We start from the raw sequence: 25,821 nt of genomic DNA, 5'->3' as shown, positions 1-25,821 counted from the left end.
AAATATCCCAAAGAACCAGTGCAACACTAATTAGAGCTTCAGAGAATCGCATGATTAATAACCAGCAGGAGCTGAGAACATTTGAAACTAGGTAAAAAGGCTTGGTTGGGAAGGTCCTTGAAGGGTGGGGTCTTATGGGGACCAGTGGCAAACAGCTGCTGTGGGCTTGAGTGGAGCTTACACATTTTGCAGGTTTCTCTAATAAATATATATATATATATATATATATATATATATATATATATATATATATATATAAAATCATGAATATAAGATCCAATACAAGGTCTTAAAAGGGGCCTGAAGTTAAGTTTGGTGAAAAATCCACCACTAGGTGGAACCCATCCACAGTTTATGAAAAAGTGGGGGAAAGGTGAGCCGTCCCAGAGGAGAGAGAGATAACCTTTGCCTAAGTACAGTAGCTATGATCTCATTTGTCTATTTTTATACCTATAAGGAAAAATGCACTGGTCACACAGCTAGTAAAACTCCAGGCCTCTTAAATGTGGGGATGGTGTGGAAGATAAGCCTATACACAGGTAATACACAAACAAAACACCATTATGCACACTTTTAACGAAACCTCATGATAATTAATGAGAGGAAATTACTCAACAAACTGATAAAAAAAAAAAAATTCCAGTGCTCCAGTCCTCTTAGCTGTTAAGAATTTGGCAACTGGAGGGGTGCCTGGTAGGGTCAGTCAGTTAGGCTCCCGACTTGGTCTCAGATCCTGATACCAGGGGTGCCAGCCGCCCATGGGGCTCCCTGCTCAGCGCACAGCCTGCTTCTCCCTTTCTCTTTCCCCTCCCCCCACAACCACTCGTTCTCATGCTCTATCTCAAATAAATAAAATCATTTAAAAAAAAACTGGGTGGAAAAATAACAAAACCCCCTTCAAAATTAATTAAAAACAAAAACTGGCGACTGGAGACTTTTCCCAGCTGCCACAACCCTTCAGAGCCAGCTTCTTGATCGGCAAACACTGCGCGGACCAATGAGCTTCCCAGAAGAACTTCGAAAGTCTTCCCCAATAGTGCAGGTTTTTCAGTACGTAAAGCAAGTTCATGCGTGTCATTTTCGCTCTTGCTTTTACATGTAAGTCACTGACCTGGCGGGACAGGAGTCTGGCCCTCCAAGCTCAATTTGTCGGGCTCCTCGGCCCCACCGGGCGCTTAACGTGCGGATGACGCAGCCCGCCGCTAGAGGCTCCTGGAGCAGTTTCTAACTTCCTTCACTGCGTTGTTCAAACCGCTCGAGGACCAAAATCCGAAGGCATGATGGTAGCCTCCTCTGGCGCTATCCTGCGAGCTTCCAGACTCGGCCGACGGGGCCTCCTGCCAGGGTCTCCAAAGCTGTGGCATGGTGGCCGCGTCTCTGGAGCCCCCGCCCGGAACACTGCGACCTGGAGCCTGGAGCCCGCGGGCCGCTGCAGCTGGGACCAGCCCGTGCGCATCGCCGTGCACGGCCTGGCCCCGCGACAGCCCGTCACGCTGCGCGCGTCCCTGCGCGACGAGAAGGGCGCGCTCTTCCGGGCCCACGCGCGGTACGAAGCCGACGCCGGCGGCCTCCTGGACCTGGAGCGCGCGCCCGCGCTGGGCGGCAGCTTCGTGGGGCTCGAGCCCATGGGGCTGCTCTGGGCCCTGGAGCCCGAGAAGCCCCTGGTGCGGCTCGTGAAGCGGGACGTGCAGACGCCCTTCGCCGTGGAGCTGGAGGTGCTCGACGGCCACGAGCCCGACGCGGGTCGTGTCCTGGGCCGGGCGGTGCACGAGCGCGAGTTCCTGCGGCCGGGCGTGCGGCGGGAGCCGGTGCGCGCGGGCGGGTTGCGCGCCACGCTCTTCCTGCCCGCAGGTGAGCGCCCCGAGTCCCCGGCTGTCCTGACTACCTTTCTCTTGTCTCCCGCACTTCTACCGACAGTAAGGAGGTAGCTCCCAACATTGCAGAGGTTTCTGGGGGCTTCCAAGTCGGCCCTGGTGCGGGGGGTGGGTCTGCCTCTCCAAAATTGAGAGGTTCGTTAGAAGACATCATAGGGAAAGGAGAAAGACAGTTATAGGTGAAAACGAAAACATTTATAGGTAGTTCCAAGTTTGTTTGTTTGTTTAAGATTTTATTTTTCTGGGAGAGAGCACAGAGGGAGACTTGAGAGGGAGAAGCCAGCTCCCCGCTGAGCAGAGAGCCAGGTGGGGGGCTCGATCTCAGGACCCTGAGATCATGATCTGAGGCTAAGGCAGACGCTTAACCAACTGAGGCACGCAGGCGCTCGGTAGTTCCAAATCTTTAATGATTATTTTTAAAAAGATTTTATTTTTAAGTAATCTCTACACTGGGGGCACCCGGAGCCCGCTTCTCCCTCTTCCTCTGACTGTTTCTCTGCTTACTTGTGCTCTCTCTGTCAAATAAGTAAATAAATAAAATCTTTTTTTTTTTAAGATTTTATTTTTATTTATTTGACAGACAAAGATCACAAGTAGGCAGAGAGGCAGGCAGAGAGAGAGGAGGAAGCAGGCTCCCTGGCTGAGCAGAGAGCCCGACGCGGGGCTCGCTCCTAGGACCCCGGGACCATGACCTGAGCCGAAGGCAGAGGCTTTAACCCACTGAGCCACCCAGGCGCCCCAATAAATAAAATCTTTAAAAAAAAAAGATAATCTCTACACTCAAGGTGGGGCTCGAATTCACAACCCAAAGATCAAGCTTCTCATGCCCTGCCAATTGAGCCGGCCAGGTGGCGCCTTTTTTTTTTTTTTTTTAATGGTTTCTTAGTATAGCAACTTTGCTTCTAAATCTCACAATATATTAAGGTTTAAGAAAATTAACGTGAAGGGGGCACCTGAGTGTCTCAGTCGGTAGAGTATGGCTGCCTTTGGCTCAGGGTGTGATCCCAGGCTCCCTAGGCAGAGGGGAGTCTGCTACACTCTCAATCTCTCTCTCTGTCTTAAATAAATAAATAAAATCTCTTTTAAAAAAAAAAAAAAAAAAAGGCAGTTTTATTCATTCAACAGTTGAAGGACGGGTTTCCAGGCTGGGTTTCAAGTCTTTGGAGATAATGAATAGTCACTACAAAGTCTTGCCTAAGTGTTTCTGTGTGAACACAAATTTTCCCTTCTCTTGGATGAATACCTAGGAATGAGATTGCTAAATCATTTGGTAAGTAAGTGGTTAAGTAAAACATTGCTCAGCTGTTTTCAAAGTGGCTGTATCATTTTGGGTTTCCACCAGCAGTGTTCTGCCTGCTCCTTAGCATTTGGCATTGTTAGCTTTGGGTGGGAGGGGCAGTGGGTAATGATTTTGCTCTCTTCATTGTCTGCTTGTAAATTATTTTCAATTACAAAATTAAGGCATGCTATTTGTAAAAAGTCTGTGGTGCTTTGAGGCTCTGGGTATAGGGGAAATGTGGATTGAGCCTATGCCACTGTCTAGATCCTTGAGGACCAGAGGGCTTCTAGCATTTCTGATCATCAATAGAAAACTTTGATATCACCAAGTAGGTAACACAGGGCTTTTGACACCACGGCAGAGAGTGTCAGAAATAGTTCAGTTTTGTGTTTTGTTTCTTGCAAAGAACCAGGACCCTTTCCTGGGATTGTGGACATTTATGGAGTTGGAAGTGGCCTTCTGGAACATCGAGCTAGTCTGCTGGCTGGCAAGGGTTTTGCTGTGATGGCTCTGGCTTATCATAACTATGAAGACCTCCCCAAAGGCCTGGAGATCCTCCACCTGGAGTACTTTGAAGAAGCTGTCAACTATCTACTGGATCACCCTCAGGTTAGAACTTCTCTGGGTTATGATCTGTGTACCGGTGTCTTCATAACTGCTCTTAGTTTTCACAGAATGTGACAAATTCACCATAGCCGCTCCTAGGCTCCAACACACACTACCATTTAGAGTCACTTCTTGTAGACCATTTCTGTGCAATTTTATGTTGTTGTATTTCCTGCTAGTAAAGATGTTCTTAGTTGGTTTGGAATTTTAAATCCCAGTATTTTACAGAACATTACTATAAGCCCAAACATCTTTGCGAACCCTGGCTTTGATAAAGTAAGTAGAAGGAAAGGGAACTGGAATCACTATCTCCAGAAGGCCCCAGGTTAAATGTTTGTGCATAACCCTGCTGTGGGAGAGGCCTCAGTGTTGAGTATTTTTTTAAGATTTTATTTATTTATTTGACAGAGATCACAGGTAGGCAGAGAGGCAGGCAGAGAGAGAGAGGAGGGAAGCAGGCTCCCCGCTGAGCAGAGAGCCAGATTTGGGGCTTGATCCCAGGACCCTGGGATCATAACCTGAGCCGAAGACAGAGGCTTTAACCCACTGAGCCACCCAGGCACCCCCACAGTGTTAAAGAAGAACTGGGCAGCCAAAGAACCTGGGTACTAGGAAGTGTTTTGAGGGCGCTATAGGCTCCGGTATCAGACCACCAGCAGATAAAACTTGCTTACTTTACAATTCAGATTTCAGTGGACAGGAAGCTTTGGAACTCTTAGAAAAGGTGATAGTGTGCAGTGGCACCAGCATGAGATGTGGACAGACAAGAGTTAAGTTTAAGGTGTTTTTGTTTTTGTTTTTAATGATTGTATTTATTTATTTGACAGACAGAGATCACAATTAGTTAGAGAGGCAGGCAGAGAGAGAGAGGAGGAAGCAGGCTCCGCACTGAGCAGAGAACCGGATTCGGGGCTTGATCCCAGGCCCCTGAGACCATGACCTGAGCCAAAGACAGAGGCTTTAACCTAATGAGCCACCCAGGCGCCCCTAAATTTAAGTTTTGATTTCACTAATTGGCAGCTAGCACCATGACCTTACGGGCCCTCTTTCCTCCTCTGAAAAGTTGGGATGATAATAATATGTCATTTAATTTCCTAGTACTTTTCCTCTAGGAGGAATAAATGGTTGAAACCAGTCAAGGGTGCTGTTGTAGAAGCCATAGGGAGAAAAAGATTGCTGTTGAGTGGTGAATCAGAGGGCCTTTTGTAATACATGTTGGTAACTATGGCAAGACCAGTCCTCGAAGGATAGTGCAGACCCAAACTACCCTGAGGGGATAGGGTAGAGAAGGGAAGACAAAACGAGCGACTCAGACGGTTGATTCCCACCAGGGCCGGTTGATTCCCACCAGGGCCGAATGGATGTGAGGTCAAGGGTTTGTTGTGAAAACAGAGCATTAAGTATGCCCTTGGGAATGGGCCAGTAGAGTAGAAAGTGATGATGAAGGAGGGAGAGGACCTAGTTGCAGGAGTAAGTCCTGGAGAATGAGAGTGGAGGAGACTCCAAGTGCAGGCAGCAGGGGGCCCTTTGATAAGCACAGAGGTGCTTCGGAAACCCAAGAGAGGGTAGAAAGCTTGAGCTCTTGTGGAATTAAGTAGATCCCACAGGGTGAAAAGAGGCAGAGTTCCTACTGGAGAGCTTTATTTTCTCCATCTGGTGTGAAGAGGGGACAGTGAAAGTGAGCAGGGTTAAAGGTTAAGAAGCTTTAGGTTGTGGGAGAGGTGTGCCATGGATTTGGGGGAAGTGGAAAGCAGACGTAAGTGAAATGTAGCACGACGGAATGAGGCTGAGAAGCCAGAGTATTGAGTATATCCTCCATGTGGTTGCTGAAGTCACCAAGAATGATGATAGAGAAACTTCAGAAAGGCAGATAGAGGAAGAGTAAGTGAATAATACACCAAGACTGCAAAACTTGGCAAATGGTAGAGCCCAGATTGAGGCTCAGTTGCCCCTTTGTTCAGTTCCAAGCCCTGCTCGTCACATTGCGCTGTTCATAGCCTCATTCTCCTTCCTCCTCTGTCCTTTCCTCAGGTAAAGGGTCCAGGAGTCGGGCTGCTTGGCAGCTCCAAAGGAGGTGACCTCTGCCTCTCCATGGCGTCGTTCCTGAAGGGCATCACCGCCACGGTCTTAGTCAATGGCTCCGTGGCCAATGTCGGGGGAGCCTTACACTACAAAGATGAGATCTTGCCCCCTCTGGGCTTAGACCCAAATCGAGTAAGGCTGACCAAAGATGGCTTGGCAGACATTGTGGATGTCCTGAACAGCCCTTTGGAAGGAGCTGACCAGAAGAGTTTCATTCCCGTAGAAAGAGCTGAGAGTGCCTTCCTGTTCCTTGTAGGTCAGGATGACCACAACTGGAAGAGTGAATTCTATGCTAATGAGGCCTCTAAGCGCTTGCAGGCCCATGGTAGGAAGAAGCCCGAGATCATCTGTTACCCTGAGACAGGACACTACATTGAGCCTCCCTACTTCCCCCTGTGCCGGGCTTCCCTACACACCTTGGTGGGTGGCCCTGTCATCTGGGGTGGGGAGCCCAGGGCTCATGCCACGGCCCAGGTAGATGCTTGGAAGCAGCTCCAGACTTTCTTCCACAAACACTTGGTGGGGAAAAGTTAGGGGGACTCTCCTGAAAATATAGCCCACTATTTGAAGGTTAGGAGAGTGAGACTAACATACGCTAGCAGCAGCAGTTAAACAGTTCACCTGGGGTACCTGGGTGGCTCAGTGGGTTAAAGCCTTCGGCTCAGCCCAGCATCGGGCTCTCTACTCGGCAGGGAGCCTGCTTCCCTTCCTCTCTCTCTGCCTGCCTCTCTGCCTACTTGTGATCTCTGTCTATCAAATAAATAAACAAAATCTTTTTTTTTAAGATTTTATTTATTTATCTGACAGAGATCACAAGTAGGCAGAGAGGCAGGCAGAGAGAGAGGAAGGGAAGCAGGCTCCCTGCCGAGCAGAAAGCCCGATGCGGGGCTCAATCCCAGGACCCTGGGATCACGACCTGAGCCAAAGGCAGAGTCTTTAATCCACTGAACCACCAGGCGCCCCAATAAATAAAATCTTTAAAAAAAAAAAAAAAGACAGTTCACCTGATTTATTATTATTATTTTTTTAAGATTTTATTTATTTATTTGAGAGAGAGACAGTGAGAGAGAGAGCATGAGCGAGGAGAAGGTCAGAGAGAGAGAAGCAGATGCCCTGTGGAGCTGGGAGCCTGATGCGGGACTTGATCCCAGGACTCCAGGATTATGACCTGAGCCAAAGGCAGTCATCCACCAACTGAGCCACCCAGGCATCCCCACCTGATTTATTATTTTAACACTTTTGGGTTTTTATTCCTTTCTCTTTTTAAGTGACATCACCATTAAAAACAGTCTCCATTTGGGACACCTGAATGGCTCGGTCAGTTGAGTGTCTGCCTTTGGCTCAGGTCCTGATCCCAGGGTTCTGGGATTGAGTCCCACATGGGGCTCCTTGCTCAGTGGGAAGCCTGCTTCTCCCTCTGTCTGCTGCTCCCCCAGCTTGTGTGCACTCTCTCTCTCTCACAAAGAAATGTTTTTTAAATCTTAAAAAAAAAAAAAATCTACATTCATATTATGTCAGGAATGAAAAGAGCCGTAAGTATAAGCAAGTTTGTTAAAGGTTAAATATTGGAACGTTACAAGTGGATATTCCTTCTCCTTTCCGTGTTGACACCACTGTGACTACTGTCAGGGGGAAAGAATTCCTGTCCTGTCGTAGGTCCTTCTAGCTGAACTAGGAATCAAATTGACAAGAGGTAGATAAACAGGAGAAAATCAAATCTGATAGCATATGCACAGGAAATCCACACAGCCATGGAAATTCCCAAGACAGGCAAAACAAGGTATGAACATCATCCTGAACTAAGGAGAAAAGGTTTGGGTCTAGGACTTTGAAGGGAAGGAGTGCAGCTCACAGGGCAATAAGAGAAGATGTTTGATAATTAGTAGATGTTTGCTCTGCCATACAGATAGGTCACTCTGATACAGTTTATCTCTGTTAATAACCCTTATTCTGGGAAAGACCCTCAATTTAGATTCCTCCATGTCATTAAGGGAGGGCAAAAGTTTCTCTTGAGCCTGCAGACTCTCAGTTACCTTCAGCTCAAAATAATCTAGGCGAAGTGACCCATCAGTCCCCAGCCTACCGTCATCTTCCACTAAAATCTTTGTGACAATTTTCATATGTGTCTTTTCACATATTTTGCTTTAACATTCATATGTATACCAATAAAAAAAATGTGTTTTGTTGCATAAATGTCATTTTATTTTATTGACAGATCACAAGTAGGCAGAGAGGCAGGCAGAGGGAGAGGAGAAAGCAGGCTCCCCGCTGAGCAGAGAGCCCCATGTGGGGCTCGATCCCAGGACCCTGAGATCACGACCTGAGCCCAAGGCAGAGGCTTTAACCCACTGAGCCACCCAGGTGCCCCATTAATGTCATTTTAAAGATACTGATTTTACAAAACAAATAAGTGGTGGGAAGAGGCAGGTTTTACGGGACACAAATCTGATACCACAGCAACACATGGAAGTGACAGTGGTTTTAGTCCAGGAGGAAGGAGAGCAGTTGGGAAAGGAAATACGGCACCAACTTTATGCCGCTCACTTAATCCTCACAACTCTGGGAGGCAAATGAAAATATGTGCAAACACAAACCTTGTTCAAAGCTTTTTTTTTTTTTTTTTAAAGATTTTATTTCTTTACTTGACAGAGAGAGACACAGTGAGAAAAGGAACACAAACAGGGGAGTGGGAGAGGGAGATTCAGGCTTTCCTCTGAGCAAGGAGCCTACATCCAAGGACCCCGGGATCATGACCTTAGCGAAGGCAGATGCTTAATGACTGAGCCACCCAGGAGCCCCTGTTCACAACATTTTAAAGCAAATGTAATCTGCTAGAGTCAGTGATTGACACTTGTTTAGCCAAAGATGACTGTGATAGCAATCTGAAACACTTCTCCCTAACAATGAAAATTCAGATGTTTACATATTGGGCATTATACACTAGCATTCTCATAATTAAGTGGGAAGGCTTCGAAATTGGTGGTTACATCCATGGACTTTAAACTTCTTCAAGGACAGGGGAGGAGTCAAGATGGCGGAGAAGTAGCAAGCTGAGACTGCTTCAGCTAGCCGGAGATCAGCTAGATAGCTTATCTAAAGATTGCAAACACCTGAAAATCCATCGGCAGATCGAAGAGAAGAAGAACAGCAATTCTGGAAACAGAAAAACAACCACTTTCTGAAAGGTAGGACCGGCGGAGAAGTGAATCCAAAGCGACGGGAAGATAGACCCCGGGGGGAGGGGCCGGCTCCCGGCAAGCGGCGGAGCAACCGCGCACAAAATCAGGACTTTTAAAAGTCTGTTCCGCTGAGGGACATCGCTCCAGAGGCTAAACCGGGGCGAAGCCCACGCGGGGTCAGCGTGGCCTCAGGTCCCGCAGGGTCACAGAAGGATCGGGGGTGTCTGAGTGTCGCAGAGCTTGCGGGTATTGGAACGGGAAAGCCGGCTACAGAGACAGAGCCGACAGTAAGCTCGCAGCTCCGTGTTACCTTGAACCGGTCGCAGGCTCGGTGAGCTCGGAGCGCGGCCGGAGGTCAGGCAGACGGGAGTGACTGGGCGCTGTTCTCTGAGGGCGCCCTGAGGAGTGGGGCCCTGGGCTCTCGGCTCCTCCGGGCCGGAGACCAGGAGGCCGCCATTTGTATTCCCGTCCTCCGGAACTCTACGGAAAGCGCTCAGGGAACAAAAGCTCCTGAAAGCAAACCCGAGCGGATCACTCACCCCGGCCCCGGGTAAGGGCGGTGTAATTCCGCCTGGGGCAAAGACACTTGAGAATCACTACAACAGGCCCCTCCCCCAGAAGATCAACAAGAAATCCAGCCGAGACCAAGTTCACCTACCAAGGAGTGCGGTTTCAATACCAAGGAGAGCAGCAGAATTCCAGAGGAGGAGAAAGCCAAGCACGGAACTCATGGCTTTTTTCCTGTGATTTTTTTTAGTCTTGCAGTTAATTTAATTTTTTCTTTTTCATTTTTTTTTTTTTTCCTCGCCTTCGGGTAAAATTTTTTTTTTTTTAACTGTTACCTTTTTCTTTTTTAACGATTTTTTACTAGTTTATCTAATATATATATATATATATATATATATATATATTTTTACATTTTTCTTAGGTGTTTTCTTTTTTAAAAAAAATTCTTTTCTTTTCTTTTTTTTTTTTTTTTTTTTTCTTTTTTCTTTCTTCCTTTTTGAACCTCTTTTTATCCCCTTTCTCCCCACTCACGATTTTGGATCTCTTCTAATTTGGCTAAAGCATATTTTCATGGGGTTGTTGCCACCCTTTTAGTATTTTACTTGCCCCTTCATTTACTCTTATCTGGACAAAATGACAAGACGTAAAAATTCACCACAAAAAAAAGAACAAGAGGCAGTACCGAAGGCTAGGGACCTAATCAATACAGACATCGGTAATATGTCAGATCTAGAGTTCAGAATGACAATTCTCAAGGTTCTAGCCGGGCTCGAAAAAGGCATGGAAGATATTAGAGAAACCCTCTCGAGAGATATAAAAGCCCTTTCTGGAGAAATAAAAGAACTAAAATCTAACCAAGTTGAAATCAAAAAAGCTATTAATGAGGTGCAATCAAAAATGGAGGCTCTCACTGCTAGGATAAATGAGGCAGAAGAAAGAATTAGTGATATAGAAGACCAAATGACAGAGAATAAAGAAGCTGATCAAAAGAGGGACAAACAGCTACTGGACCACGAGGGGAGAATTCGAGAGATAAGTGACACCATAAGACGAAACAACATTAGAATAATTGGGATTCCAGAAGAAGAAGAAAGTGAGAGGGGAGCAGAAGGTATACTGGAGAGAATTATTGGGGAGAATTTCCCCAATATGGCAAAGGGAACGAGCATCAAAATTCAGGAGGTTCAGAGAATGCCCCTCAAAATCAATAAGAATAGGCCCACACCCCGTCACCTAATAGTAAAATTTACAAGTCTCAATGACAAAGAGAAAATCCTGAAAGCAGCCCGGGAAAAGAAGTCTGTAACATACAATGGTAAAAATATTAGATTGGCAGCTGACTTATCCACAGAGACCTGGCAGGCCAGAAAGAGCTGGCATGATATTTTCAGAGCACTAAACGAGAAAAACATGCAGCCAAGAATACTATATCCAGCTAGGCTATCATTGAAAATAGAAGGAGAGATTAAAAGCTTCCAGGACAAACAACAACTGAAAGAATTTGCAAATACCAAACCAGCTCTACAGGAAATATTGAAAGGGGTCCTCTAAGCAAAGAGAGAGCCTACAAGTGGTAGATCAGAAAGGAACAGAGACCATATACAGTAACAGTCACCTTACAGGCAATACAATGGCACTAAATTCATATCTCTCAATACTTACCCTGAATGTGAATGGGCTAAATGCCCCTGTCAAAAGACACAGGGTATCAGAATGGATAAAAAAACAAAACCCATCTATATGTTGCCTCCAAGAAACACATTTTAAGCCCGAAGACACCTCCAGATTTAAAGTGAGGGGGTGGAAAAGAATTTACCATGCTAATGGACATCAGAAGAAAGCAGGAGTGGCAATCCTTATATCAGATCAATTAGATTTTAAGCCAAAGACTGTAATAAGAGATGAGGAAGGACACTATATCATACTCAAAGGGTCTGTCCAACAAGAAGATTTAACAATTTTAAATATCTATGCCCCCAACGTGGGAGCAGCCAACTATATAAACCAATTAATAACAAAATCAAAGAAACACATCAACAACAATACAATAATAGTAGGGGACTTTAACACTCCCCTCACTGAAATGGACAGGTCATCCAAGCAAAAGATCAGCAAGGAAATAAAGGCCTTAAATGACACACTGGACCAGATGGACATCACAGATATATTCAGAACATTTCATCCCAAAGCAACAGAATACACATTCTTCTCTAGTGCACATGGAACATTCTCCAGAATAGATCACATCCTCGGTCCTAAATCAGGACTCAACCGGTATCAAAAGATTGGGATCATTCCCTGCATATTTTCAGACCACAATGCTCTAAAGCTAGAACTCAACCACAAAAGGAAGTTTGGAAAGAACCCAAATACATGGAGACTAAACAGTATCCTTCTAAAGAATGAATGGGTCAACCGGGAAATTAAAGAAGAATTGAAAAAAATCATGGAAACAAATGATAATGAAAATACAACGGTTCAAAATCTGTGGGACACAACAAAGGCAGTCCTGAGAGGAAAATATATAGCGGTACAAGCCTTTCTCAAGAAACAAGAAAGGTCTCAGGTACACAACCTAACCCTACACCTAAAGGAGCTGGAGAAAGAACAAGAAAGAAACCCTAAGCCCAGCAGGAGAAGAGAAATCATAAAGATCAGAGCAGAAATCAATGAAATAGAAACCAAAAAAACAATAGAACAAATCAACGAAACTAGGAGCTGGTTCTTTGAAAGAATTAATAAAATTGATAAACCCCTGGCCCGACTTATCAAAAAGAAAAGAGAAAGGACCCAAATAAATAAAATCATGAAAGAAAGAGGAGAGATCACAACTAACACCAAGGAAATACAAACTATTATAAGAACATACTATGAGCAACTCTACGGCAATAAATTTGACAATCTGGAAGAAATGGATGCATTCCTAGAAACATATAAACTACCACAACTGAACCATGAAGAAATAGAAAGCCTGAACAGACCCATAACCAGTAAGGAGATTGAAACAGTCATTAAAAATCTCCAAACAAACAAAAGCCCAGGGCCAGACGGCTTCCTGGGGGAATTCTACCAAACATTTAAAGAAGAACTAATTCCTATTCTCCTGAAACTGTTCCAAAAAATAGAAATGGAAGGAAAACTTCCAAACTCATTTTATGAGGCCAGCATCACCTTGATCCCAAAACCAGACAAGGATCCCACCAAAAAAGAGAGCTATAGACCGATATCCTTGATGAACACAGATGCGAAAATACTCAACAAAATACTAGCCAATCGGATTCAACAGTACATTAAAAAGATTATTCACCACGACCAAGTGGGATTTATTCCAGGGCTGCAAGGTTGGTTCAACATCCGCAAATCAGTCAATGTGATACAACACATCAATAAAAGTAAGAACAAGAACCATATGATACTCTCAATAGATGCTGAAAAAGCATTTGACAAAGTACAACATCCCTTCCTGATCAAAACTCTTCAAAGTGTAGGGATAGAGGGCACATACCTCAATATCATCAAAGCCATCTATGAAAAACCCACCGCAAATATCATTCTCAATGGAGAAAAACTGAAAGCTTTTCCGCTAAGGTCAGGAACACGGCAGGGATGTCCATTATCACCACTGCTATTCAACATCGTACTAGAGGTCCTAGCCTCAGCAATCAGACAACAAAAGGAAATTAAAGGCATCCAAATCGGCAAAGAAGAAGTCAAATTATCACTCTTCGCAGATGATATGATACTATATGTGGAAAACCCAAAAGGCTCCACTCCAAAACTGCTAGAACTTATACAGGAATTCAGTAAAGTGTCAGGATATAAAATCAATGCACAGAAATCAGTTGCATTTCTCTACACCAACAGCAAGACAGAAGAAAGAGATATTAAGGAGTCAATCCCATTTACAATTGCATCCAAAACCATAAGATACCTAGGAATAAACCTAACCAAAGAGACACAGAATCTATACTCAGAAAACTATAAAATACTCATGAAAGAAATTGAGGAAGACACAAAGAAATGGAAAAATGTTCCATGCTCCTGGATTGGAAGAATAAATATTGTGAAAATGTCTATGCTACCTAAAGCAATCTACACATTTAATGCAATTCCTATCAAAGTACCATCCATCTTTTTCAAAGAAATGGAACAAATAATTCTAAAATTTATATGGAACCAGAAAAGACCTCGAATAGCCAAAGGGATATTGAAAAAGAAAGCCAACGTTGGTGGCATCACAATTCCGGACTTCAAGCTCTATTACAAAGCTGTCATCATCAAGACAGCATGGTACTGGCACAAAAACAGACACATAGATCAATGGAACAGAATAGAGAGCCCAGAAATAGACCCTCAAATCTATGGTCAACTAATCTTCGACAAAGCAGGAAAGAATGTCCAATGGAAAAAAGACAGCCTTTTCAATAAATGGTGCTGGGAAAATTGGACAGCCACATGCAGAAAAATGAAATTGGACCATTCCCTTACACCACACACAAAAATAGACTCAAAATGGATGAAGGACCTCAATGTACGAAAGGAATCCATCAAAATCCTTGAGGAGAACACGGGCAGCAACCTCTTCGACCTCTGCCGCAGCAACATCTTCCTAGGAACAACGCAAAAGGCAAGGGAAGCAAGGGAAAAAATGAACTACTGGGATTTCATCAAGATCAAAAGCTTTTGCACAGCAAAGGAAACAGTTAACAAAATCAAAAGACAACTGACAGAATGGGAGAAGATATTTGCAAACGACATATCAGATAAAGGACTAGTGTCCAGAATCTATAAAGAACTTAGCAAACTCAACACCCAAAGAACAAATAATCCAATCAAGAAATGGGCAGAAGACATGAACAGACATTTCTGCAAAGAAGACATCCAGATGGCGAACAGACACATGAAAAAGTGCTCCATATCACTCGGCATCAGGGAAATACAAATCAAAACCACAATGAGATATCACCTCACACCAGTCAGAATGGCTAAAATCAACAAGTCAGGAAATGACAGATGCTGGCGAGGATGCGGAGAAAGGGGAACCCTCCTACACTGTTGGTGGGAATGCAAGCTGGTGCAGCCACTCTGGAAAACAGCATGGAGGTTCCTCAAAATGTTGAAAATAGAACTGCCCTATGACCCAGCAATTGCACTATTGGGTATTTACCCTAAAGATACAAATGTAGTGATCCAAAGGGACACATGCACCCGAATGTTTATAGCAGCAATGTCCACAATAGCCAAACTATGGAAAGAACCTAGATGTCCATCAACAGATGAATGGATCAAGAAGATGTGGTATATATACACAATGGAATACTATGCAGCCATCAAAAGAAATGAAATCTTGCCATTTGCAACAACGTGGATGGAACTAGAGCGTATCATGCTTAGCGAAATAAGTCAAGCAGAGAAAGACAACTATCATATGATCTCCCTGATATGAGGAAGTGGTGATGCAACATGGAGGCTTAAGTGGGTAGAAGAATAAATGAAACAAGATGGGATTGGGAGGGAGACAAACCATAAATGACTCTTAATCTCACAAAACAAACTGAGGGTTGCCGGGGGGAGGGGGTTGGGGAGAAGGGGGTGGGATTATGGACATTGGGGAGGGTATGTGATTTGGTGAGTGCTGTGAAGTGTGTAAACCTGGTGATTCACAGACCTGGGGATAAAAATATATGTATATAAAAAATATATGTTTATAAAAAATAAAAAATTTAAAAAAAAAAAAAAAAAAAAAAAAACTTCTTCAAGGACATATTTTCAAATAACATTTGGAAACATATTTACAAAATTAAAGAAAAAGATCAGGAAGATTATTAAGATGTAAGCATGGCAAATGGATCTTTTTTCTTAATATGGATTATGACTTAACATTATTTATATTTCCCTTCCTCTTCTGTTTTATCATTGAATTCTAATTTTCATTGAATCGCTACATTACAGAGAATCCTGCTTCACATTCAGACAGCACCTAAGTGAATAAAATGTCATCTTAAGAAAAAGCATTTAGAGGGGCGCCTGGGTGGCTCGGTGGCTTAAGTCTCTGCCTTCGGCTCAGGTCATGATCTCAGGGTCCTGGGATCGAGTCCCACATTGGGCTCTCTGCTCAACAGGGAGCCTGCTTCCTCCTTTCTCTCTCTGTGCCTGCCTCTGCCTACTGGTGATCTGTCAAATAAATAAATAAAATTTTTTAAAAGGGGGGGGATGCCTGGGTGGCTCAGTTGGTTAAGCCACGGCCTTCATCTCAGGTCACGATCCTGGAGTTCTGGAATCGAGTCCCTCATCAGGCTTCCGGCTCCTTGGGGAGTCTCCTCTCTTCTCATGCTCTCTCTCCCTCTCTCAAATAAATAAATAAAATCTTAAAAAAAAAAAAAAAAAACTCTTCGCAAAGGTGCTAACTAGAGGGGCTTGTGGTCTCTCTGGCTCTGCCAAGCCAGGACTAAACCATAAGAAAATTTTTTGAGAGCCAAAAGAAAAAGGTATGAAAGAGGCGAAGATTGTTTTAACATCAGGAAAATTTGGTGCCTATAGTTTCTCGTCTCCACACACCTCAGTGGGCTCAGGAATGCCTCCTCCGCCCTTGGCCAAAGCTAATAGCGGGCTCGGGGGCTTCTCTTTGTACCGCTGATTGTGCTTTCTGCATGCTTTCCTCAGCACCTGGACTAGAAACACCAGACTGGTTTAACTATACTCTCCAAGGTAATTTCTTCGCTGGAATCATGCTGGAATACTCATTATCCTCAGAGACCCTGGAGCAGGTTCCTGAGAGAGCCTCAGGACAGAAACGAAAAGATGTTAAGAGTGTGGATGACTGTGTCCCTTGCAGACTGGGCCTTGCAGCAGACACAGGGAAGAGAGGAGCCCCTCCTTAATCCCTCCTGAAATAAGATGGATGTAGAACCAAGTCAGGGAAATAACATTTTAGTGTAGAGGTAGAACAGAATAAAAGTGCCACAGGGACAGTATTATACAAGGATGGGACAAACCACATCTAACTTAGGTGGGGAGGTGGGGAGAACTTTAGAGTAGTGGCATTTCAGAAGGGAGCTGAAGTATAGGTAGGATTTAAAACTGGTTTATGGGGGCACCTGGGGGGCTCAGTGAGTTAAAGCCCCTGCCTTTGGCTCAGGTCATAGTCCCAGGGTCCTGGGATGGAGCCTCGAATCCGGCTCTCTGCTTGGCAGGGAGCCTGCTTCCCCCTCTCTCTCTGCCTGCCTCTCTGCCTACTTGTGATCTCTGTCTGTCAAATAAATAAATAAAATCTTAAAAATAAATAAATAAATGAATAAATATATTTACTTATAAATAAATATAATTTTATATATAACTATATATTATATAGATAAATAGATAAATATATGAATAAATATATAATTTATTTATAAGTATAAACTTATAAATATAAATAAAATAGAGAATAAATGTATATTTAAGGAAATATGTGTTTATTGTAGAAATTTAGACAATATAGAAAATTATAAAGTAGTCAAAATGAAGGAAGCTATATTTAGTTACTGCCAAAGTATACAGTATGGAAAGGGGGACAGGAAGTAACTCTAATGAAGAAGCGTAACAAACACTACGTTAGCCAGGTAAATTTCAGGGATAAATTGTGTTGATGCCACATAATCTTGGTATGACCGATGTGTTGAAAGTGGCACTTCACCTCTGCAGTCTTCCTCCCAAGAACCCTTAACCCTAGTCTCGTCATGAGAAAAGCTTCAAGCAAGACCAAATTAAGGGACATTCTGCAAAATACCTAACCACAATACTCACAACTGTCAAGGTCATTAAAAACAAAAAGTCTGAGAAACTGTCATAGCCAAGAAGAGCCTAAGGAGGCCTGACTAACTGTAATATGATATCCTAGATGGGATCCTTGAACAGAAAAAGGACAATGGGGGAAACTAAGGAAACAGGACGGAATATGGAGTTTAGCTAATACTAATATATCAGTATTGGCTCATTAGTTGTGACAAATGTGCCATACTAATATAATATACTAACAAAAGGGGAAAGTGGGTGCTGGGTATACAGAAACTGTAATTTTGCAACTTCTCTGTAAACTGAAAACTATTTTAAAATAAAAGGTTTGGGGCATCTGGGTGGCTCAATCGTTAAGTGTCTGCCTTTGGCTCAGGTCATGATCCCGGGGTCCTAGGATCCGCCTGCATGGGGTTCCGCACTCAGTGGGAAGCCTGCTTCTACCTCTCACACTCCCCCCTGCTGGTGTTCTTTCTCTTACTGTCTCTGTCAAGTAAATAAATAAAATCTTTTTAAAAATAAAAGGTTTAAGTATTTAAAAGAGAAAGCATAATTAAAATTTTAGTATACTTCATTTTCTTATTTTTTTCTATATATGTATGTGTATTCATATTTTAACCTTGTGTACAGATTTTTACCCTGCTTTTCTCTGACCTAACATCATACACTGAACATGGTACCAAACCTTCTGAATGTTGACAGTATTTCATAATCCATAATTACTTAAGTGGTTTTCTATTTTTGGATATCTAGGTTTTAAAACAAGTTAGCTGTAATGATTACAGATGTGATGATTATCTTTGTAAATTCATTTCCATGTCAATCTCAGACTGTTTGCTTGGGATGTAGACTTCCCTGTTAACTCAAGAAGGAGTAAGCCTCGGGGCGCCTGGGTGGCTCAGTGGGTTGGGCCTCTGCCTTCGGCTCAGGTCATGATCTCAGGGTCCAGGGATCGAGCCCCGCATCGAGCTCTCCGCTCAGCGGGGAACCGGCTTCCCCCTCTCTCTCTGCCTACTTGTGATCTCTCTCTCTCTCTGTCAAGTAAATAAATAAAATCTTTAAAAAAGAAAAAGAAAAAAGAAAGAGTAAGCGTGGAAATATAAGTTTCTCCTTTAAGGATAATAAATAAGTTCTGTAGAGTTTAAAAGAAAATTTTAGTTCGGCAAGTTTATAGTTTTAAGGAAAAAACAAATTGCACAGTTAATTTATTTCCTAGCATCTCTGTATAGGAAGCTATTGGTCACTATTGACTAACATTTTTCTTTTATTTTTTAAGTTATTTTTTAAAAATTAATTATTTTGACAGAGGGAGAGAGCAAACAATTGTTTTTCTTTTTCTTTTCTTTTCTTTCTTTTTTTTTTTTTTAAGATTTGTATTTATTTATTTGCAAGAAAGAGAGCCCAGCTGGATGGGGGGATTGGGGAGGGCAGAGTTAGCGGGAGGGGCAGAGGCAAAGGAGAAGCAGAATCCCCGCCCCACCAAGCAGGGAGCCCAATGTAGGGCTCTATTCCAGGACTCTGTGATATGACCTGAGCCAAAGCAGATGCTTGAGTAACTGAGGCCAAATTCTCAGTGCCAAATTCTACAATCCTCAATAAAACTTATTTTTTAATTTCTATAAAGAGAGATTTTTCTCTGTGAGAACGGGCCCAAGTCTTAGTTTAGAAATCACAGTTCCTGGTGAGGGGAAGATAGCTGACTAGAAGGACCCTGAGATCACTCTGTCTCAGGTTTACAACTGTGTATCATTCACATCCAAATCACTAAACCAGAGAGCCATCAAAAGACTGGCAGAACAAACTCCACAACCAAATATAGAGAAGAAGCTGTACCCAAAAGATTAGAGGGGCCAGATATGCAGAGGGAGGATGCTTGCAGTAGGGAGGCAGCTGGGTGTGCAGAGCGGGTGGAGAAACAGGGCCGTGCACCATTCCCTGTAAGCTTTGGCTTTGAAAAACAGAGGGGCTGAATTCTTTGAGTTTGTTTAATGAAGGGGATTTGGGGCCTGGAGTTTTAAAAGTCAGTTGACTCAGCACTTCCACCCAAGACGGCAAGCACTAGCTCTGTTGCTGCCCCTGAAGCACAGCCCGGGCAGAGAGGCAACATAAAAACAGCAGACTGTACAATGCCAGAGAGCAAATGAGGGACAGGTAGATTCATACTAACTTCGCAGCATATTGGAAAACAAGGAAGCTGGCGGGCACCATTTTCATCCCCTAGCCCCCAGCATAAACACAGGGCCATCGGCGGGAGGCAGGGCTGCACAGCGCTGGTACCTAACCTGCTTAGCAGTGTACCACACACTCGCACGCTCCAAGCCTACCCCCTTGGCCCTGAACTCAAGACAAATGTTCAAACTGCATACCAGTCCCACTCAGCTGCAGGGTACACAGCTGCTGCCCTGAGCTGCCTCCAGGTGGTTTGGGGCACCCAGCCCCTGCTGCGTGCTGTTTCTAGCTGTACAAGCTACCACCAGGCACCCCCAGCCAGTTTTACCCACTGCCCCACTGGGAGCCAGTCTCCTGCTCCTGGCCACGCCCACACCTGGCTGGTAGCCACAGCAGCACTTTGAGGCACTTCAGGGGATCTTCCATAGGACTAGTGGCCCAGCACAAATTTTGCCACGACCTCCTCCAGCACTCAAGTTCCCTGGCAGGCACGCACCCTTGGAACTAGCCTGAGTCTCACTAACATTACACAGAGCTCCAAACAGGCAGAGAGTCAGCACAGATGACTATATTAAAAGGACAAGTGACTCAACACAACAGCAGGGGGAAAGCCACCCACATAGGATAGGCTCCTTGCCCGGTTCTGCTGAACAGGGGACACGGCACTGCAGGGTACTCCAGACCTCTTCTTCATGAAGTCACTACTTTCAAGAACAAAAGACATAGCTGACTTTCTTACCAAAGAAACAGACACAAGGAGGCAGCAAAATGAGAAGACAGAGAAATTTATCCCAAATGAAAGAACAGGACAAGGGCCATGGCCAGAGATATACATGAAATGGATATAAGTAACATGCCTGGTAGAGAATTTAAAGCAATGATCATAATGATACTCACTGGACTTGAGAAAAGAGTAGAAGATGTGAGCGATAAGGAATAACATAGCAGAGATAAAGAACTCCGTGTACAAAATGAGGAGCGTGATTGCTGGTACGGACAGCAGGATGGAAGAAGCAAAGGAAGGGATTAGTGACCTAAAGAGAGCGAGTAATGGAAAGTAACCAGGCGGAACAAAGGGAGAGAAAAGAATTACGCAAAAGGAGAATAGACTTAGGGAACTCAGTGACTCCATCAAACATAACATTTGTATTCTAGGAGTCTCAGAAGAAAAGAGAGAAAAAGGGGCAGAAAATTTATTTGAAGAAATAATGGATAAAAACCTCCCTAATCTGGGGAAGGAAAGAGATATCCAGATCTAGGAGGCACAGAGATCTCCCATCAAAATCAACAAAAGCAGACCCACACTAAGATATATTACAATTAAACTGGCAAAATATAGTGATGAAGAAAAGATTTTAGGGACGCCTGGGTGGCTCAGTGGTTAAGCCGCTGCCTTCGGCTCAGGTCATGATCTCAGGGTCCTGGGATCGAGTCCCGCATCGGGCTCACTGCTCAGCAGGGAGCCTGCTTCCTCCTCTCTCTCTCTCTCTGCCTGCCTCTCTGCCTACTTGTGATTTCTCTCTGTCAAATAAATAAATAAAATCTTTAAAAAAAAAAAAAAAAAAAAAAAAAAAAAAAAAAAAAAAAGAAAAGATTTTAAAAGCAGCAACGCAGGGCGCCTGGGTGGCTCAGTGGGTTAAGCCTCTGCCTTCGGCTCAGGTCATGATTTTGGGGTCCTGGGGTCCTGGGATCGAGTCCCGCATCGGGAATCTCTGCTCAACAGGGAGCCTGCTTCCCCCCTCTTCTGCCTGCCTCTCTGCCTGCTTGTGATTTCTCTCTCTGTGTGTCAAATAAATAAATAAAAATCTTTAAAAGCAGCAACGCAGGGACAACTGGGTGGCTCAGTTGGTTAAGCGCCTGCCTTCAGCTCAGATCATGATCCCGGGGTACTATGGGGAACAAACGGACTGTTACCAGAGGGGACATGGGTGGGTGGGTGGGGGTAACTAGATGATGGGGATTAAGGAGTGCATTTGTCTTTTTTTTTTTTAAAGATTTTATTTATTTATTTTACAGAGAGAAATCACAAATAGATGGAGAGGCAGGCAGAGAGGGAGAGAGAGAGGGAAGCAGGCTCCCTGCTGAGCAGAGAGCCCGATGCGGGGCTCGATCCCAGGACCCTGAGATCATGACCTGAGCCAAAGGCAGCGGCTTAACCCACTGAGCCACCCAGGCGCCCCAGGAGTGCATTTGTCTTGATGAGCACTGGGTGATGCATAGAATTGTAGAATCACTATATTGTACTTGAAAATAACACTGTATGTTAACTAACTAGAATTAAAATAAAAACTTCTTTTAAAAATAAGAAAAATAGTGGCGCCTGGGTGGCTCACTGGGTTAAAGCCTCTACCTTCGGCTCAGGTCATGATCTCAGGGTCCTGGGATCGAGCCCCACGTTGGGCTCTCTGCTCACCAGGGAGCCTGCTTTCTCCTCTCTCTCTCGCTCGCTCGCTCTCTCTCCCTCTATGCCTGCCTCTCTGCCTACTTGTGATCTGTCTGTCAAATAAATAAATAAATAAAAATAAAAATAAGAAAAATAAAAGAAATGATAGTTATCTTTCAGTTACAAAGATTGACAGAGCCCATATAAGGTGAAACAAAGAGAATGCAGGCATTAATGACGGAATTTATTCAGATTTATGAACGAGAATCAGCCAGTCAGTTGAATATGAATCAGTTTAGGCTCAAACACTCAGAGCAAGGTGAGACACTGCTCTTTTCCCCTACTATAGTAAAAAATACTTCTGGAGTATCTGATTGAGGAATAAGTTTATTTCCTGGATATTACATTATTAATTACATTAAAACCTCACTGAAGGGGGCGCCTGGGTGGCTCAGTGGGTTAAAGCCTCTGCCTTCGGGTCAGGTCATGATCTCAGGGTCCTGGGATTGAGCCCCGCATCGGGCTCTCCGCTCAGCGGGGAGCCTGCTTCCTTCTCTCTCTCTCTGCCTGCCTCTCTTCCTGCTTGTGATCTCTCTCTGTCAAATAAATAAATAAAATAAAAACAAAAAAAGAAAGAAAGAAAAGAAAACGTAACTGAAGTATGAGTAAAGTATGAATGGAGACACAGCTTCATACAAATAAAAACAGTGTCCTTCAGGGTGACCTGGACTGAACAGTTGTAACACAGCCAGAGTTGCAAGCATACATGTAATTTTGATTTGAAAAATATTTTCTTTTTCTACAAAGCAAGTGACAATGAATCAGATCTCAAAGTGGAGAAATACTACATGAGACAAAATGTGGTCTCATTTTTGGGCATCTGGGCGGCTCCATGGATTGAGCTTCTTCCTTCAGTTTGGGTCATCATCTCAGGGTCCTGGGATCGAGCCTCACATCGGGCTCTCTGCTCAGCAGAGAGCCTGCTTCTCCCACCCCCCGTCCCCGCCTGCCTCTCTGCCTACTTGTGATCTCTCTCTGTCTGTCAAATAAATAAATAAATAAAAATATTTTTTAAAAAATGTGGTGTCATTTTTATTTTATTTTTTTATTTTTATTTTTTTAAAGATTTTATTTATTTATTTGACAGAGAGAAACCACAAGTAGACGGAGAGGCAGGCAGAGAGAGAGAGAGGGAAGCAGGCTCCCCGCTGAGCAGAGAGCCTGATGCGGGACTCGATCCTAGGACCCTGAGATCATGACCTGAGCAGAAGGCAGTGGCTGGCTTAACCCACTGAGCCACCCAGGCGCCCCTTTTTTTTTTTTTAAAGTCATTTTTACATGTTAAAGTTCCATGCCATCCCCTAGCAAGTCCATTAAGTGACAAGAAGTTATATGTGTACAAAGGGTTAGCAAGGAGACTCTCCACCAATAAACTTTGTTTCTGAGCTGGAATGTGATCTTCTGTGGCAGCACAGATGAGAAAATAGTATACTCTCAGAAATTCTTTGGTCAATAAACAGTGCTCCAGAGCAAAAAACCCTTCTCTAGGAGAACTTCTATGTAGAAAAAGCTTAGGTTCAGGGAAATTTATTTCTGCTTCAAAACTATTCTGACATTAAAAAACAAACCTGCACAAATATTTTCTCTTGATGTGTAAGCCTCACATGATTTGAGACATGGGAGAGATGGCTCCACGAGGAAGCTTCTTTGTTTCTTTTTTTTTTTAAGATTTTATTTATTTATATGTCACAGAGAGAGATCACAAGTAGGCAGAGAGGAAGGCAGAGAGAGAGGAGGAAGCAGGCTCCCTGCCCAGCAGAGAGCCTGATGCGGGACTCGATCCCAGGACCCTGAGATCATGACCTGAGCCCTGCTTTTTTTTTTTTTTTTTTTTTTTAAGATTTTGTTTATTTGATAGAGAGCAAGAGAGAGCATGAGCAGGGTGGAAGTATGAAGAGAGAGGGAGAAGCAGACTCCCCACTGACCAGGGAGCCTGATGCAAGGCTTGATCCCAGGACTCCAGGATCATGACCTGAGCTGAAAGCAGATGCTTAACCAACTGTGCCATCCAGGTGCCCATCCTATCTCTCTCTTCTTATAAAGAACCTTCTGTACAGTTAAAAGAGAAAGAATCCATAATAACCGCATTATTAAGAATCCATAATAACCGCATGTATAAAGAATATATAATAATCTATGTATAATTATAGATACATAAATAGATAATAGACATAAATACTTGTCTCAATGAAAATTAAATTCTAAAATTCTAAATGAAACAATAAAGAAGCAGTTGATATTTAAAAAGAATTGGGGCACCTGGCTGGCTCAGTTGGAAGAATGTGAGCCTCTTGATCTCAGGGTCATGAGTGTGAGCCCCACATTGGGTACAGAGATTACTTATATGAATAAAACTTAAAAAAAAAAAAAGAAAAAGAAATGAGCTGCCTGGGTGGCTCAATGGGTTAAAGTCTCTGTCTTCAGCTCAGGTCATGATCTGAGGGTTCTGGGATCGAGCCCCACATTAAGCTCTCTGTGTAGCAGGGAGCCTCCTTCCTCCTCTCTCTCTCTGCCTGCCTCTCTGCCTACTTGTGATCTCTCTCTGTCAAATAAATAAATAAATAAAATCTTTTAAAAAAGAAAAAGAGAATTCTACAACACAACCAAATGGGATATATCCTAGCTAACTAAGCAAGGCTGGTTCAACATTCAAAAATCTATTAATGGAGTCCAACAGGCAAAAAAAGGAAAATCACCTGCTCAATAGATGCAGAAAGAAGCATCTGACAAAATCTAACACCCATTCATGATTAAAAATTCTCAGGAAAGTAGGAATAAAGGGGAACTTACTCAAGTTGATAAGGAATATCTACAAAAACCCTACAGCAAACATCATACTTAATGGTGAAAAACTAGAAGCTTTCTTACTAAGATAAGGAATAAGGCAAGGATGTCCCCTCTTACTTCTCCTGCATCTGCACCAGAGCACTTGAAAGTGGCTGGAGGGGGGGAAAAAAAAAACCACCACCACCACCATACTGACTGTCTCACTTTAAATTTCATATCCTTACAAATTTTTAAGATCTCTTTGTTCTTGCCCACTGCACAGGCATGTGTGAAATGCTCTGCGAGTAATCTGTCAGGTACCTTCTTCCCAGACTCAGCCACAACACAGCAATCGTGCTTGTAATACTGTTGTCCACCCTGAGCCCTCTGCTCTTTAAGAGTCCTCGCTTTCTGGTGAACCCCTGCATGCTCTCCACTCTCTTTCTAGGACCCTTGTGCACTGAAGGTCCTGTCGGTGCAAAGCCCAGTGCACCTGGGCCACGATGCTCTGACCCATCTGCCTCCTCCCCAGCCTGCAGCTTCCCTTGCTGTTCAAGACCAACAGCATAATCAAGGATCACTGCAGGGACTGTTACTGGGTGAAGATGTGCAGGCGCTGGTTCATCTACTGCAAAATGAACCCAACACACAAGCAGAGATAGATGTAGTTCCTTTCATTGGGAAATGATGTTCAAAACTGCATCAGTTCTTTGAGGAATGGTACCACCTTATTTAAAGAAAAAGAAAATGCAATCACTGCCTAATCAAAATAAAATAAAATCTCCGTTCTCAGTCACTGAGATGAGTAAAAATCTTTTAGTTTGGGGATTTGTCTCTTCTTTCAGTTATGATGATTTTGCATTTTATATTTTCAGACAGTTTTCAGAAACATAATATCTTCCTGTTAAAGCAAACTTTTCTCATCATTATACATTTAACTATTAACAAAAAAGGACTCTTCTACTATTTTTTGCCCTAAAGTTTACTTTGAATTAGTATAGCCACAGCACCTTTATTTTTGTTAGCATTTATATAGCATATATTTTTCTTTCCTGTCACTTTGAATCTTTCTGTATCTTAATATTCATGTTATGTCTCCTCCAGTAAGTAGGATACGGTTTCTTTCTTTCTTTCTTTCTTTCT

At 43.5% G+C, this 25,821-nt stretch overlaps 1 protein-coding gene across 2 annotated transcripts; it reads left to right on the top strand.

Moving 5' to 3' along the window:
- The first annotated feature begins 1,015 nt into the window (after positions 1-1,015).
- Positions 1,016-25,409, top strand: LOC131836900 (acyl-coenzyme A thioesterase 1). Of its 2 annotated transcripts, none has more exons than XM_059182880.1 (3): positions 1,016-1,851; positions 3,560-3,762; positions 25,127-25,409. In XM_059182880.1, exons 1-3 carry the CDS (start codon positions 1,278-1,280, stop codon positions 25,364-25,366), a joined length of 1,017 nt encoding a protein of 338 aa, XP_059038863.1. In that variant the 5' UTR covers positions 1,016-1,277; the 3' UTR covers positions 25,367-25,409. The 2 variants fall into 2 exon arrangements, with proteins under 2 accessions (XP_059038863.1, XP_059038862.1); XM_059182879.1 differs by lacking the exon at positions 25,127-25,409 and adding an exon at positions 5,791-8,034 and having other exon boundaries at positions 1,039-1,851.
- The last annotated feature ends 412 nt before the right edge of the window (positions 25,410-25,821 follow it).

This window comes from Mustela lutreola, chromosome 7, assembly GCF_030435805.1.
Source record: "Mustela lutreola isolate mMusLut2 chromosome 7, mMusLut2.pri, whole genome shotgun sequence".
NCBI lineage: Eukaryota > Metazoa > Chordata > Mammalia > Carnivora > Mustelidae > Mustela > Mustela lutreola.
Note: the sequence above shows the minus strand (reverse complement) of the source record. Positions and strands in the feature narration are given on the sequence as shown.

Bases quoted from the DNA above. Each gene is read 5' to 3' on its own strand.
- LOC131836900 (XM_059182879.1), top strand. From the start codon at position 1,278: ATGATGGTAGCCTCCTCTGGCGCTATCCTGCGAGCTTCCAGACTCGGC. The intron at 1,852-3,559 runs GTGAGCGCCCCG...TTTCTTGCAAAG, and splicing joins CACGCTCTTCCTGCCCGCAG to AACCAGGACCCTTTCCTGGG. The intron at 3,763-5,790 runs GTTAGAACTTCT...TCCTTTCCTCAG, and splicing joins ATCTACTGGATCACCCTCAG to GTAAAGGGTCCAGGAGTCGG.